This window comes from Abrus precatorius, unplaced genomic scaffold, assembly GCF_003935025.1.
Source record: "Abrus precatorius isolate BTA unplaced genomic scaffold, Abrus_2018 Scaffold6, whole genome shotgun sequence".
Classification (NCBI taxonomy): domain Eukaryota; kingdom Viridiplantae; phylum Streptophyta; class Magnoliopsida; order Fabales; family Fabaceae; genus Abrus; species Abrus precatorius.
In genome coordinates this window covers 11,024,443-11,040,436 of record NW_020874406.1, presented here as the reverse complement: position 1 = coordinate 11,040,436, position 15,994 = coordinate 11,024,443, and the positions used below count along the sequence as shown (strand labels likewise).

At 28.7% G+C, this 15,994-nt stretch overlaps 3 protein-coding genes across 8 annotated transcripts in view; 2 read left to right on the top strand and 1 right to left on the bottom strand.

The window, feature by feature from the left end:
* Positions 1–5,747: 5,747 nt before the first annotated feature.
* On the top strand, positions 5,748–11,182 carry LOC113868528 (DEAD-box ATP-dependent RNA helicase 42). 6 transcript variants are annotated; one of them, XR_003505388.1, is made up of 5 exons: positions 5,765–5,928; positions 6,339–9,781; positions 10,178–10,285; positions 10,496–10,573; positions 10,739–11,090. XR_003505388.1 is itself a non-coding variant. In XM_027504178.1 (3 exons), exon 2 carries the CDS (start codon positions 6,348–6,350, stop codon positions 9,777–9,779), a length of 3,432 nt encoding a protein of 1,143 aa, XP_027359979.1. In that variant the 5' UTR covers positions 5,748–5,928; positions 6,339–6,347; the 3' UTR covers positions 9,780–9,781; positions 10,496–11,182. The 6 variants fall into 6 exon arrangements, 1 of the variants encoding a protein (XP_027359979.1); XR_003505387.1 differs by having other exon boundaries at positions 10,496–10,587; positions 10,739–10,958; XR_003505386.1 differs by having other exon boundaries at positions 10,496–11,112.
* Positions 11,183–11,411: 229 nt separating this feature from the next.
* Positions 11,412–15,994, bottom strand: part of LOC113869153 — a 31,548-nt gene continuing 26,965 nt past the window's right edge. Inside the window, exon 21 of the transcript XR_003505470.1 lies at positions 11,412–11,422. The gene's annotated coding sequence lies outside the window, so the exon portion shown is untranslated. The remainder of the gene's footprint in view (positions 11,423–15,994) is intronic.
* Positions 12,657–14,337, top strand: LOC113869154 (2-(3-amino-3-carboxypropyl)histidine synthase subunit 1). The gene has a single exon (XM_027505332.1). The coding sequence runs from the start codon at positions 12,673–12,675 to the stop codon at positions 14,074–14,076; it is 1,404 nt and encodes a 467-aa protein (XP_027361133.1). The 5' UTR covers positions 12,657–12,672; the 3' UTR covers positions 14,077–14,337.

Here is a 15,994-nt window from a genome sequence, read left to right as displayed (position 1 = left end):
ATCTATCAATATTTGTTTGGATTAGTTTATTTTTGAAAAAAAAAAACTCATTTTTCACCACTTTTTTGAGAGAGCCTTCGAAAATAAAATGACTGTTTTTCTTAAAATTAATCTGTACAAAATATGCTGTGAAAGCTGTTACATTAGTATATTTGATTTTTGCTGGTATTTTGGTGGCAGAAAATCAGCAGTTAGTCGAGGTATGCCTTTTACTTCCACCTTTGGCCTCTGCATCTATAATTTATGAACTTAAGCAGACGATTCCTAATGTGTAAAGAACACTCTGAAAATGATATTTCATTTGACAGAAAGTGTACCAATGCATAAATTCTATTTTCGGGGAATGGTAGTACTGAATTAGATTTGGAGAATGAAGTTCCTAATGATGTTCTTTCCATGAGGTAAAATGCAAATTGCCTCAAACTTTGTTGGAGACCCCAGGTGATGTCAATGTCAATTTGACCTGACTTCTAAAATCGAGCAATTTAGCCCACATATCTACAGACTATTTATTATTGTATATATTTACAATAAATTTAAGATTATTAAACTTTAAAATGTTTAGAATCACTTATATGTAATTATAATTACCTATTACATATTAAAATTTATAATTATAAAGATTTAGAAAATTTAAAATCAATTACATTACATTATTATTAATATAAACGTTGTATTATTAGAAATAAAATATTACCCTCTACTTACTTATTATTATTATTATTATATATATATATATATATATTTATAATAAAATTATAATATTAAAATTTAAAATATTTAGATTCGTTTACATGATTAATAATATGGATAGTCAAAATAAATACTGATAATGTCATAAACGAAAATAACATTAACTATGAATTATATTTAATAACTATTTATTGAAATTAATTATAATATTTTACATAACTTGTGAATTAAAATTATCATTGATTCATAATTATTATCTTTAAATTGTATTTAAAGAAAATTTATATAAAAATTCTATATAGATGGTTATACATTTTTAAAAAAAGACAATAACAAATTTACTATAAGTGATATTTAATAAAAATTATTTAAATTTATTAAATATTAAAAATAAAATAAAATTTATTATGAAATATTAAAAAAGAAAAATATTAATTAAATTACATAAAAAAATTTATAAAAATTGAATGAAGTTCTCAAGTGATATGTTTTTTTTTTCTTTTTTTGCTAATAACTCAAGTGTTATGTTAATAAAAAATGAAATTGTATCTTATATTCAAATTTGAATATATTGATTTAAATTATTATTTTATATTATATATTCTTAAATTATTGTTTTATGTTGTAATTATTAAATTATATTTAAGATAAAAATAAATAAATTATAATACAAATAAATTTTTTTTATTATACACAACTTTTAAAAACTTTCTAAAAGTTTTTCTATCATTTTACTTTATTTCTGTATTTATGTCAATGTTAAGAATTATCTATCTAATTAAATATATATATATATATATATATATATTGTTAATATTGATATTTTTTATTTTTTTATTAAATTATATTGATATTTTTTATTTTAATTTTTTGAGTAAGTATAAAAATATATTATTTTTAAGTAATATCATGTATTAAATTTTATTTTTAATTGATTAAATTATATCAAATTTATCAATATTTTTTTAATTAAATTCATCTACAATAGTATAAATATTATCTAAAATTATATCATAGAGTTAACATATCATATATGTTATATTTTAATATTTATAAGTATATTTAAAAAATAATAAAATCTCATTTTATAAATATACTTCTTAAAGAAATTTGAAACATACTAATAATAAAAAAAAATGTAATTAAAGCAATACCAAATATGATCTTAGAAAAATCAAAAGTGATCAGAGCTTATACATACTTGTAAAAAACTCAAACATAGCAACGTTATACTAATTAAGTATGATGATAATGTTGTGGTTGTCATTGATCAAGAAGAAAATCCAAAAGGAACTCGAGTCTTTCATTCATAAAATATATTTTATAATTAAATTTAATTAAAATATATAAATTAATTTATATAAAATTGATTACACCTACTTATTACTTTACAATAACATTTATATTTATTAAACTTTAGAATATTCAAAATTACATATAATGTTAGTAATACGAATGATCAGTATGAATGATTGTACATGTTAAAAATAGAACAACAAATTAATCATGAAATGTATTTAATAAAAATTTATTGAAAACTTTGGAATACTTAAAGTCACATATAATTCTAGTCACATATATTATCAAAATGGATGTTAGTGTATATTAGAAATAAAAACAACAAATTAACAATAAATTACATTTAATAAAAAATTATTGAAATTAATTATAATATTTTATAAATTTTAGGAATTTAAATTATAAATGATTCATAATTATTATATTTGAATTGTATTTAAAAAAAATATTAAAATTAATTATATATAAAAAATTTTACATAGATAATAATACAATGTTAAAAATGGAAATAACAAATTATCCATAAATTGCATTTAATAGAAAACTAAATTTGATTATATATAAAAAAGGAAAAAAAGCTCACCATAAATTTTGAAAATAAAAAAAAATTACTTAAAAAATCATACAAAAATAAATTTGAGAAAAATTAACCAACCTATTGAGTTACTATTTTATTGAATATAAAATCATATAAGTTATTTTATGTCTTATTTAAATTTAAATGGTATTAACTTAAATAATTTTATTAATTAATTTAACATATTTAGCGTTTAAAAGTGTGTATTAAAAATTAACATATATTTTAAATAAAAAAATTACACACTCACAAAAATTACATACTTACTAAACATATTTTTATCTTTACCTATATAATAAGTAATTCTTAAATAACTCTTGAAAAATTTTCAATAGTTTTTTTATATCATATTATTTTATATTTGTGTATTGCAATAATGTATTTTTTTAAGAGTCAATTATTCAAGCAAATATATATATATATATATAAATATAAAATTTTGTTACAGTAAATTATATAAAGATATATTTTTATTTATTGAATAAATATAAAATTATATTTTTTTAAAATCATGTATTATATTTTATTTTTATCTGATTAAATTTGTTTCAAGTATGTATTATATGTGATTTTTTATTTTTACATTTAAATCAACAAAAATTTATGGAAATATTAACATATCAAATTAGACTCATTTTATCAATTTATTCGGGTATATAAATAATATTAATTTTTTCTATTATAGTAACTATTAATAACACTTTCATTTTCTTAACTAAATTTTGAATTGTATATTTTTATTTTAACATTAAAATTTAAATTATGTACATACTATTGAAAATATTAATATTAAAAGATTTTTAATTTTTTTTAAGTATGAAAATTTTAAAAAATTTATATAAAATTTTGATTATGACAAAATCAAACAATAATATGATAATTTAAAAGTTCTTATAATTTTTTTTCTTATTCATCTTTTAACTAAAATGATTTATTAATTAAATTTTAAGAGTGGTGTTATTTGTTTTTAAATATTATATTAATAATTATGACTTTAAATTTTAGAATAAAAATAATTAATTTTAATAATTAAAATAAATTAAATAATATTAAATATTGTTATAATGAAAAGGTAATATATTATTGTAGTTGTTGGATTTGCATATTTAATATTTTTATACTATAATAAATGAATAAATAAATAAATTAAATATTTTAAATATAAATTAAATTTGAATGTTATATTTATTATATATATATATATATATATATAATTTGTTTTAATAGTGAATCAAAGCTCTTCAAATTTTTAATATTTCATTCACATTTCAAATATTTCTCTTACAATTATATAAAAAAAAATCTACAATCAAATAAAGATATAAATTAATTTTTAAAATATTGTAAAAATATTTTTTTAATATTTTTAATATTAATATTTTATATTCTAAATATGTGATTATTAATTTTTTTTAAATTAAAATTAAATTTTGAATGCTTTTAAAATTTGTTTTGAATTATTCAATCAGTAATAAACTTACAATTCATTTTCCATTTATAAACCAAATCATACTTAAAATATAAAGTAAGATAAATATATATTTTTGTATTAATATAATTATTTATATCATACTCTTAAAATTAATACTAATTTAAAAGTTAAAAAATATTATAAATTAAAAGCATTAATTATTAGTATACATTTACTTATTATAAGTTAAATTTAAATATTTTATTTTAAAATCATAAATTAATAATTTATACATAATTTATTAAATAAATTTATGTTAATATTTATTTCAATTCTTAAAAAATAAAAAGTAGATTTCATTCAAATGGATCTTAATACTAAACCTCATTGCTTATTAAAAATATTTTTTTATTATATTTCTAACGGATATAGTTCTTTTTTATGTATTTTTATTTTCATTTTAAAATATTAAATAACAATAATAATATAATATATTTACATTATTTATATTTAAAAATAATTTAAAAAATTTACTGTTTATTTTTATTTTCATGTTTTCTTTAATTTATTTTTAAAAATTTATTTTTTATGTTTACATCAATTAAAAGAATAACAATTTTTATTATTGAAAAAGATAAAAAATATATAAAATATACAAAAATATTTATATATAAAAATATATTTATTATATTTTTCAATGTAATTATATTTGATGTTATTTACTATAATAAAATTTTATTATTATATGTTTTTATATTTAAATTATAAGTTTTTATTATTTTAAAATAAAATAATTTAATAAAAATATAAACAAATTTGTACAACACAAAAATATATTTACTAATTTATAATTAAATTATTATTATTAAAATTTGGAATATTTAAAGTTACATAAAAATTAAATGTAATTATTATTTATTTTTATATATAATTTATTGAAAAAAATCAAATTTTATATTTTATATTTTATATTATATTAAAAATAATTATTATATAAATTATAATTATTTATAAATTAAATTAATTAATAAAAAATATAAATATATTTATATAAATTTGTGCAATGCACAAGTATATTTACTAGTATATAATGGAAGTTTTAATTGTTCAAGTAATATAATTAATTATTCACCTTACTCTGAAGTCTCTAACAAAATTTTAAAGAAAAGTTTGATGAAAAAAAATCACAAATACGAAAACATAACATTAAAATATTAAGGCTTTAAATTAAAAGATCTAACCAAAAAATATTAACAAAGAAAAATTAAATTATTATTTAAAATGACTACCTAAGAAACAAACTATTATCTTATTTTTAGATTAAGTTATTTTGTTTTTGAGATAAAAAAATAAAATATTAATAAGGACTTTTTTTACATAATAATGTCAAACTTTAAAATATGCAATTTTTTAAAAATATTTATTAAAAATTGAAAGGCACGTTCAATTGAATATTTTTGACAAATATTGGTATTTCTAACACTATTATTCAATGGTAATCAATTGCAATAGAAGTAAATTTTAAACTTTTAGAATTATTATCGTCAAGAGAACTTTACTAATAAAATTATATCTTCTTACAAAAATTTAAAATATCTATTATTTTACACAAATGATAATAAATTTTAAAAATAATAAATAATAAATTATAATGATATTCACTTCCTTTTTTATGTTTTAAAAAATATTTAATTGTATTAGACAATTAGCAGCAAAATCTTTGTCAATAGTGACGCTAACTTAAACGGGATCCATAATTCACTGTTTATCACATGTTATATCGTTTTTGTGTTTTTGCTTTGGGACACAGAAAGTAGTTCCGTTGTGGTTTGTTCGCTGCCGCAGCGAGGGAGTGCCCTAGCTCACGAGCTTGGCATCTACGCCAAGTCGCGTCTCAGAAATCCGTTTCTTTCTCTCTATCGTTCCGATTTTGAAGCCGCGTCGCGAGGTTTACACTTCTATCTTCATTGCAACACTATGCTTTTGTTTCTCATTTACTCATGCATTTCAATTGCAATTGGTTTTCGTGTTCTATTGTGGTCGACTCTATCATGCGAATTTGAATCCCTAGTTTACGGTTTAAAATTCCTGTTAGGTCTGTTTCTGCCGGATGCTTCACCGTGTTAGTTGATACGCTCTGTTTTAATGTATTGATTTGCATTGATGCGACAATATATTCTTATTGTATATGCTTTTCCCTTTTTGTAAAGTATTTGTTGTGCTTAATTGCTTTGAAGCAGTCTAACCTTACATTGAATATGCATCAGCGTGCATCTTGAATGAGTTTGTCTTCTAGGGTTTAGAAATACTGTGTATGCAGGATGGTATCATCACTGACACATAGATGTGGGTTTGCAGGAGAAAGCAATGGATGAGGGAAAGCATAAATCAAGGAAGGAAGATTATGAAGTGAAAGAAGGGGATTCTAAGAAGAATCACCGTGATCGAGATCGTGATAGGGGTAAGGATAGAAGTGATGGGAGGCACAGGGATAGGGAGAAGAGGGACCGTGAGTCCCGACGACATGAAAGAGAGAAGAGTACTGATTCTGAAGACATGTATGATAGAGACAGGGAGAAGCGCAAAGATAAAGATAAGGATAGGACACGACTTCAGGATGTGGACAGGGAAAGAGCTCGAGACAAGAAAAGGGAAAGGGAAAGGGAAAGGGAAAGGGAGAGGGAAGACAGGGAAAGAGAGAGAACAGACAGAATAAGGGAGAAAGAAAGAGAGAGGGGAAGAAAAGAGGATAAGGAGAGGAGCAGAGAGAGAGAGAGAGAGAGGGAGAGGGAAAGGAGGGATCACGAGAGGGAGAAGGAAAAGGAAAGAGAAAGGGGGAGGAGAGCACGAGAGAGAGAGAAGCGTAGGGAAGTTGATAGTGATTACAGTGATGGTGAATCCAAGGAGAGAGATAGGAAGCGGCATAGGAAAGAGGATGATGATTACAAGAGGAGAGAGAGGGAAAAGAGTCTCAGCAAGCCAAACAGGCAATTAGAGGAGCAAGAAGCAAGTCCAAGAAAAAAAAATGGTGGAGATGACTCAGATACCAAAGACGAAGAGAGAAAACCTTCTCGTGAAGAGGAGATGGAGGATGAACAAAGGAGGTTGGATGAAGAAATGGAAAAGCGGAGGAGGAGAGTTCAAGAGTGGCAAGAACTAAGGAGGAAGAAGGAAGAAGCCGAAAGAGAAAAGCATGGTGAAGCAAGTGCTAATGAACCTGAGTCTGGAAAGACCTGGACGCTTGAAGGGGAATCTGATGATGAAGAAGGATCGGGTACTGGGAAGCAGGATGCAGCTATGGATGTAGATGAGGATGACAAACCTGCTGATCAAGAACCTAGAGATTTGATGGTGGCAGATGTTGATAATGGGACAGTTGCATCTGATTTACAGGATGGAACTGCTGGTGCTCCTGCAGATGAGGAAATTGATCCATTGGATGCTTTCATGAATTCTATGGTTCTACCTGAAGTTGAAAAGCTGAACAATGCTGTGACATCATCAGTTTCTGATAAAGATGTTGATTTGAAATCCAAAGATAAAGGGGATGAGCATAGTCGTGGTGCACAGTCTAGGAAAGGTTCAAATAAGTCTATTGGCAGAATAATTCCTGGTGAAGAGTCTGACTCAGATTATGCAGATCTTGAAATCGAGAAAGATCCATTGGATGAGGATGATGATGAGTTCATGAAAAGAGTGAAGAAGACAAAAGCTGAGAAGCTTTCTTTAGTTGATCACTCAAAGATTGATTATAAGCCATTCAAGAAAATTTTTTATATTGAAGTGAAGGAGATCTCAAAGATGACTCCTGAAGAAGCTGCAGTATACAGGAAGCAGTTGGAGTTGAAGATACATGGAAAGGATGTGCCAAAGCCTATAAAATCATGGCACCAGACTGGACTTACTAGCAAAATTTTGGAGACAATAAAAAAGTTGAACTTTGAAAAGCCAATGCCTATTCAAGCTCAGGCACTCCCTGTAATCATGAGTGGTCGAGATTGCATAGGGATTGCTAAAACTGGGTCAGGCAAAACACTTGCTTTTGTTCTGCCAATGCTGAGGCATATCAAGGATCAGCCACCAGTTGTTGCAGGAGATGGACCTATTGGGCTTATTATGGCTCCTACAAGGGAACTTGTTCAGCAAATCCACAGTGACATAAAAAAGTTCACTAAGGTAATGGGTCTCAGATGTGTGCCTGTGTATGGGGGTTCTGGTGTTGCTCAACAAATTAGTGAGTTGAAACGTGGTGCTGAGATAGTGGTTTGTACTCCTGGTAGGATGATTGACATACTATGCACCAGTAGTGGAAAAATAACTAACTTGCGTAGAGTCACTTATCTAGTCATGGATGAGGCTGATCGAATGTTTGACATGGGCTTTGAACCTCAGATCACACGAATTGTTCAGAATATTCAGCCGGATCGACAAACGGTTCTGTTCTCTGCTACTTTTCCCCGTCAGGTTGAAATTCTGGCTCGAAAGGTTTTGAATAAACCTGTTGAAATACAAGTGGGTGGAAGGAGTGTTGTGAACAAAGACATAACACAGCTAGTTGAGGTGAGGCCAGAAAATGAGAGGTTCCTTAGACTCTTAGAAATATTGGGGGAATGGTATGAGAAAGGAAAAATCTTGATATTTGTCCACTCACAGGAAAAATGTGATAGTTTGTTCAAGGATCTGCTCAGGCATGGTTATCCATGCCTTTCTCTCCATGGGGCTAAGGACCAGACAGACCGAGAATCCACAATATCTGATTTTAAAAGCAATGTATGCAGTTTGTTGGTTGCAACAAGTGTTGCTGCCCGGGGATTAGATGTTAAGGAGCTTGAGTTGGTGATCAATTTTGATGTTCCGAACCACTATGAAGATTATGTTCATCGTGTTGGGCGTACTGGCCGAGCTGGCCGAAAGGGATGTTCCATTACATTTATTTCTGAGGAAGAGGCAAGATATGCACCTGATCTGTTGAAGGCCTTGGAACTATCTGAGCAGATTGTTCCCAATGATCTGAAAGCTCTTGCTGATAGCTTTATGGCAAAAGTGAATCAAGGACTGGAACAAGCACATGGGACTGGTTATGGAGGCAGTGGCTTTAAATTTAATGAAGAGGAAGATGAGGTGAGGAGAGCAGCAAAGAAAGCACAAGCCAAGGAATATGGGTTTGAAGAAGACAAGTCAGATTCTGAAGATGAAGATGAAGGTATTAGGAAGGCTGGAGGTGATATTTCACAGCATCCTGCACTTGCTCAGATTTTGGCTGCCACTAAAGCGAGTGCTCCTGCATTGCCTACTCCCATCTCTGCTGCTCAGATGATTTCAAATGGTGGATTGCCTGTTTCTTTGCCAGCTGTTCTTGGTCTCCAGACTGCAACAGTTTTGCCTGGAACTGGGCTACCCCTTGCTGCAAATGATGGGGCAGCCCGAGCAGCATTAGCTGCTATAAACTTGCAACACAATTTAGCAAAAATACAATCAGAAGCATTGCCAGAACATTATGAGGCTGAGTTGGAAATAAATGATTTCCCTCAGAATGCTCGGTGGAAAGTTACACACAAGGAAACTTTAGGCCCCATTTCTGAGTGGACTGGAGCTGCCATTACCACCAGGGGGCAGTATTTCCCACCTGGCAAAATCCCGGGACCTGGGGAACGCAAACTCTACTTATTCATTGAAGGTCCTACTGAGCAGTCTGTTAAGAGAGCTAAAGCAGAGTTGAAACGTGTACTGGAAGATATCACAAATCAGGCTTTGCAACTTCCTGGTGGAACTCAACCTGGCAAATACTCTGTTGTGTAAGGGTAAGATCATATTCTAATTGAGCTTAGTGTTACTAATTATATTATGGTGGCTGTTTATAAGCTTTATGTTACTTGGGAAGGGGAAATGTGGCTGTCCTGCTTAGTAGTTTTTGTTTTTCTATTTTGTTCCTTATAGCCCAGTAGGTGTAGAGTTATCCTTGGCTGGATGGATGGTTGGATTAAATGGTTTTCTCCGTCATCATATGTGGGTAGATTTCTTTAGGTTCAGAACTGATATAGATACTATTTTTCTCAGTTTAAATTGGAATAGACTTGACTAGTGGTATATAATAAGATCTCTTAGCATGCAATTTGGTGATATTTGTTTAGTGATGTTTTTGTTTAGTTATTTTTTTTAAAAGTTCTGCAACCTAAGAGTAAATCTACTTTTGGTAGTCAACGTGAAGGCATAATGGGACTCTGTTAAACACTCTTATCTCGCGCCCCAATCTGGGACATGTTGCGCATATTGTCTGCCTTTCTTACCCATTCGTTGTCATACAGGTATGAGTATTATTGGGGAAAGTCCAACCCATCGTTTCTTTGTTTTGTTTTGTCTCCGTGTTTTTGCATGTATGAAACTATTTGCAATATTTTTTGTGCATATCAGCTAATGTTACTCAAGATGCTTTGCTTCTTATTAACTTTTAATAGCTCAAAATTTCTATCCTTTGGATTGTTACCTTTCATGTTGATCATTCACTATTGGTGCAGGTGGGTCTTTTGAGCCTATGCTTGCATGTGCAATGATTCTCCATCCATTGTGCTTGCATTGCATCGGCGTTGTCCAAGGTGCGCTGATCATGGTGCGACTTTTCTTTCATCTAGGTCCTGTTTGATTTGAGGGGAACATCTCTGAACACTGATTTTTGCCCAATGTTATCCGGGTACAAGAGTTGTAGAATTTACGATGCTACTTTGGGTTAATTTATCTAATTAAACGTGTGCATCTTTCAGGTTTTGATTCGGTGTCCTTTTGTATGGGAAACAAGATGTGATGGGGAGACCGCATATTCAGTTGTTAATTAATGCATTTGCCTTATCACCACTGTTTGCATTTCAGCACATGTACCATAACAGAGTATCTTTCTAATTTAAAGTTTACCATAGAATGAAAATGCTTGAGATGGCTTCTAAATCGTCAGTTTGGGCTCAGAATTCATAAGATCTTTGCCCCTTGTGCTTTTTTCGTGAAATTCAACAATTCTTTTCTGTTGTAATTCTTACGAATATTGTAAAATTTTATTTGGCTTGCTTAAAGCATTTTTAGGAATTATTGGTGAAATATTCTTAAATATGGAATTACCGGACATTATGTGGACCGTGGACCGTACCTAGCCACCTGGTTTTATATTTATACGTCCTCATTTTTTTTTTAATGATTTTATTGATTTTTATTTTTGCAAGAACACTTTTTTAGAATATGGCCATCTTTTATTTTTTATTTTTTATTTTATTTTTATATTTTATGATGTACACACGGTTCTCTTTTCATAACTGATACTTGCATGTCTGAGAAAATATTAAAAAAATTTGTAAACGTAAATTTAATATAAAATTTGTAACTTGTAGCAATAAAATAAAATAAAATAAAGGTGGATTTATCACAATTTAAAAGTTAATTCAAATATACTTATAATACTGTAAGATTAAGATAAAATTACTATAAACTATTAATTGGAGGTGAAAAAAATTGTTTTTACTTAGATGTGATTTTGATTTAAATATCACATTGTTAATTGGGGATTTTTTTTTCATAAATAAAATAAATTAATTAACATATTTTGTATATGCTTGACTTGAAAAGATTTAGTTAAATATTCTAATTTGAATTATATAGAAGTCAATTTAGTTGACAAACTTATATTTATTATAAAAATTTATTAAATATTATTATGCAAATATCATAGAAGCCAATTATAATTGATGGTAAAATCTTATTACAATTAATTGTGTTTTTTTTTTTATTAGATAGTTGTGCACTGTGTTGTATATATTTTTTTTTTTCAAAGTCTGCTTTATCAAACCGATCGTCATGGGAATAAAAATTTATTTCTCCCTTGTATCTAAGGCCTTTCTTTTTTCCTATTTGTCATAATAATATTTTACTTTAAATGTTTTTAATTAATTTTTTTGTTAAATTTTTTTATATTAGTTATTTCTTGATTAACTCTACTCAGGCTCCACCCAATGTTAAGTGTCTTGTTGGGCTTTAAAAAAAACCTTTTCAATCAAGAATATTTAAAACATAGAAAGTTAATTTTTTATAAACTCAAATTTTCTTAAAACAAAAATTTAATTATTACTAACTTCGTTTACTTATGATAATTTAAATTTATTATATAATATGTAATAATATTAAATATAAATATTTTATGAAAATTAAATTGATTTTTTTATAAACTCGTTAACATTACCCATAAAATTATTTATCTTTTATCAAATTAGAAGCGTAAGTGTGTTTCAGTTCTTTCACAAACATAAAACTAACTAAAAGTAAGAATTAAGGAAAACGATATGCCATTGGTTAAGAAATTAAATATATATTTTAAAAATATTATTAATGTACTTTTATAATTTTTAATTAAAAATTATAATCTTTTAATGGATTAATTTTCTTAAAAAAGTAATTTATTAACAGATAAAAATATTAAATATTAGAATTATTTTCGTTAGTTAAAATTTTATTTAATAAAAAATATTATTATAAACTTTGAAAGTTTACAATAATAATATGATATATTTGATTAATATTCAATATTACTAATTAGTAATAACAGATAAAGTAATTTACAATTTTACACTAATTAAAAACAGTGTTTAGTAAATCTGAATCTGTATATTTATCTAGTATCTACGAGAAAGAGGAACAGAAAGGGTTGCAGAAGTCGATGGAGTTGAAGGAAGGTAAGGTAGAAGCAGAGCTTTCCCTCCAAACATCTGACAAACCAAGCAACGCTCCGAAAACTGGAAGGCCTAAACGTTTCGTTAAGAGCCAAATCCCTGACTCAATCCTAAACGACCCTCTCCTCAATGCCGCCATATCCGTTCTCCCATCCAACTACAACTTCGAGGTTCACAAATGCGTCTGGCGCGTCCTCTCCACCGGCGCTAAGCGCGTCGCTCTCCAATTCCCTGAAGGCCTCCTCATGTACTCCCTCGTTCTCTCCGACATCTTCACCACCTTCGCTGCCGTATCTCGCTGCTTCATCCTCGGCGATGTCACCTACGGCGCCTGCTGTGTCGACGACTTCTCCGCCGTCGCACTCGGCGCCGATCTCCTCATTCACTATGGCCACAGCTGCCTCGTCCCCATTGATTCCACCACCATCCCCTGCCTCTACGTCTTCGTCGATATCAAAATCAACGTTGACCATTTCGTCGATACCGTCAGGTTGAACCTCGAATCCCGCGCCAAAACCCTTGTCGTTGCCGGTACCATTCAGTTTGCCTCTGCAATTCGGGCGGCAAAGCCCGAATTGGAGAAATTAGGATTTAGGGTTTTGATCCCCCAATCGAAGCCGCTTTCGGCCGGTGAAGTTCTTGGCTGCACTGCGCCGAAAGTGTCGAAGAATTTGCTCGATGATGATAGTGGTGAGAGTGTTTTGGTGTTCGTAGCGGATGGAAGGTTTCACCTTGAGGCATTCATGATAGCGAATCCGGCGGTTAAGGCTTTCAGGTATGACCCGTATATGGGGAAGTTGTTTCTGGAGGAATATGATCACGTGGGTATGAAACAGTCGAGAAAAAATGCGATTTTGAAAGCAGGGGAGGCTCGGACTTGGGGTGTTGTTTTGGGGACTCTGGGTAGGCAAGGGAATCCGAAGATTCTGGAGAGGTTGGAGAAGAATATGAGGGACAAAAGGTTCGATTATACTGTGATTTTGATGTCTGAGATAAGCCCTGTGAGGATTGCTCTTTTCGAAGACTCTGTTGATGCTTGGATTCAGATTGCGTGTCCTAGGTTGTCAATTGACTGGGGGGATGCTTTTGTGAAACCAGTTCTTACTCCTTTTGAGGCAGATATTGCACTAGGATTGATACCTGGTTGGTGGGAGAAAACTGTGGTGCCAAAACTGGGTTGTGATGATGTTGTAGGTTGCAAGAAGAGTGATTCTTGCTCTAAGTGTAGCTGCGGTGATGCAAAGGGAACCAGGGATTTTGGTGGGGATTATCCGATGGACTACTATGCTCAAGATGGCGGGGAGTGGAATTCCTCTTATGTAAAGAAATCTTCTCGTCCTGCGAGGAGAATTTCTGTATCTTCTGTTGCTGATAGTGTCATTTCCCAATAGCTAAAATTTGTTTAGTTATTATAATTTTAACGATTTACTTCAAAATGGTAGAGGCCAATAGGTTATCGTTTTGTTATTAGCTCTGGCTTTTTCAAAATGATCTCTTTGGTCTGATTTGAGACTAAAGAAGTTAGAATAGAATGTTAGAAGCTCATGGCCTGACAGGGAATTTTTGTGCTACTTCAACTTTTGAACGATTTTACAGGCATCAATTTTTCTTATTGAGAATGAGAAAGTGCTAACGGGTTTGAACGTTTGATTTTGCATTAAATACTTTTTTGAATTTGCATAATTTTGGAAACAGCAAATCATGCTGATTGGTCGAAGTTGAAGCATTCCGTCGTGGTCCATATAATTGAAGTTGATGTTCATGTTACATAGTTCATGATGTAGAACTTTTGAATTTCATTCTATTGGTTTCGTTCATCCGAAATCGAAATAAGTATCGGTTCCTTTTTTGAATCTCAAAGAATCCTTACCCAAATTTTTTTTAATCCCTACATTATATTGTTATGAATTTTGTGATTTATCACATCCATAATAATATATGAATGAGACCTCAATTATTCTTTTTGGTTTAATTTTAATTACTTTGTCTGATACATAAAAAGAATGTACAGATATTTAATTCAAGAAATATCGGGGGTTGTAGAAGTGCGGATTAGTTTTTTATTTTTCTTGTAGTTTCTTGATATTTGCATTTCAGTCTTGAACATGTTAAGTCCTTCATTTGCAAACAAACCTAAAGATTTGACAAAAAGTAACCCAAACTAGGGCTTTGTGAATTCATTCAAAATGCTCTAAGAAACATGTCTACGAAGCAACATAAAAAATGTGGAATATTAGATCTTGCTGAATAGTTTCAAAAGAAGTTTATGAATTTGTTAATTTAATAATAGTTGGAAGAGAATAATTAAATTTGATTTATCTTTACTTTGTATTGTTTTATTCTATAGTTTTATTAATTAAACGTGGTACGACTAGATGTAACTAATTATGAGATGTTAAGGATGATTAATTTTTAATATGTAAAATTTAATTCAATAGGATAAAAACTAAATATTAAAGAAAAACTAACATTTTTATTAAATATAAAAATTAAATAGATGATGAAATAAGATCCACCATAATTATAGTTATAGATTTAGGTACTTATAATAAAATAAACAACAAAGAGCATTGTAAATAAATCTATAAAAACACAAAGTAGAATTTAAATTGAAGAAATCTAAAGGGACAGAAGATGAAATGAGTTCTCATTTTTCAAGAGGCACTCAATTACTTATTCGAATTTTAAAGGAATGTTTGTCGTCTTTGCCAATAATCTTCCACTTTCTAATAACTCTAAATGGTTGGATTAGTCAGAATTCTAGAAAAGAAAGATGGTGAAGAAAGTCGTCTATTAGGAGCATGAGTCTTTTTTATATAGGATGTGGAATGACAGATAAACTTTATCTTTGGAAAAGAAAATTGATTTTACCAATCTTCAAAATCCTAGTTGAAACTTCCTTCAAATTTTCTGAATTTTATCTAGATCCAAACTTCCAAAATTTAATAATTAAATTTTAAAATTTGATTCTAAATTAAAGTACCACGACCGTGCTTGAATACGGAGCACACCTATAAAGAGTGAAAAGTACGGTCATGTTTGCTTATAAGTTCAACTGCTTTTATTTGATTTTTACTCAAAATATGTTCATAATCCACTAATAATTCTCTTGTGTTTAACTATAAAAATTAACAATAAAATTAGTGTGAAGCACTCATAAAATAAACTTCAAGTGTATAAATATAAGTTATAAAACATATCAAAATAAGAACTTCTCAACAAAATCACTAAGTACAATAACTTTTTTAATTAAATTTTAATACAATTTTATTAAGAATTAAATTTAAAATGATTGATCAAAATTAAAAT

Bases quoted from the DNA above. Each gene is read 5' to 3' on its own strand.
- LOC113868528 (XM_027504178.1), top strand. From the start codon at position 6,348: ATGGATGAGGGAAAGCATAAATCAAGGAAGGAAGATTATGAAGTGAAA.
- LOC113869154 (XM_027505332.1), top strand. From the start codon at position 12,673: ATGGAGTTGAAGGAAGGTAAGGTAGAAGCAGAGCTTTCCCTCCAAACA.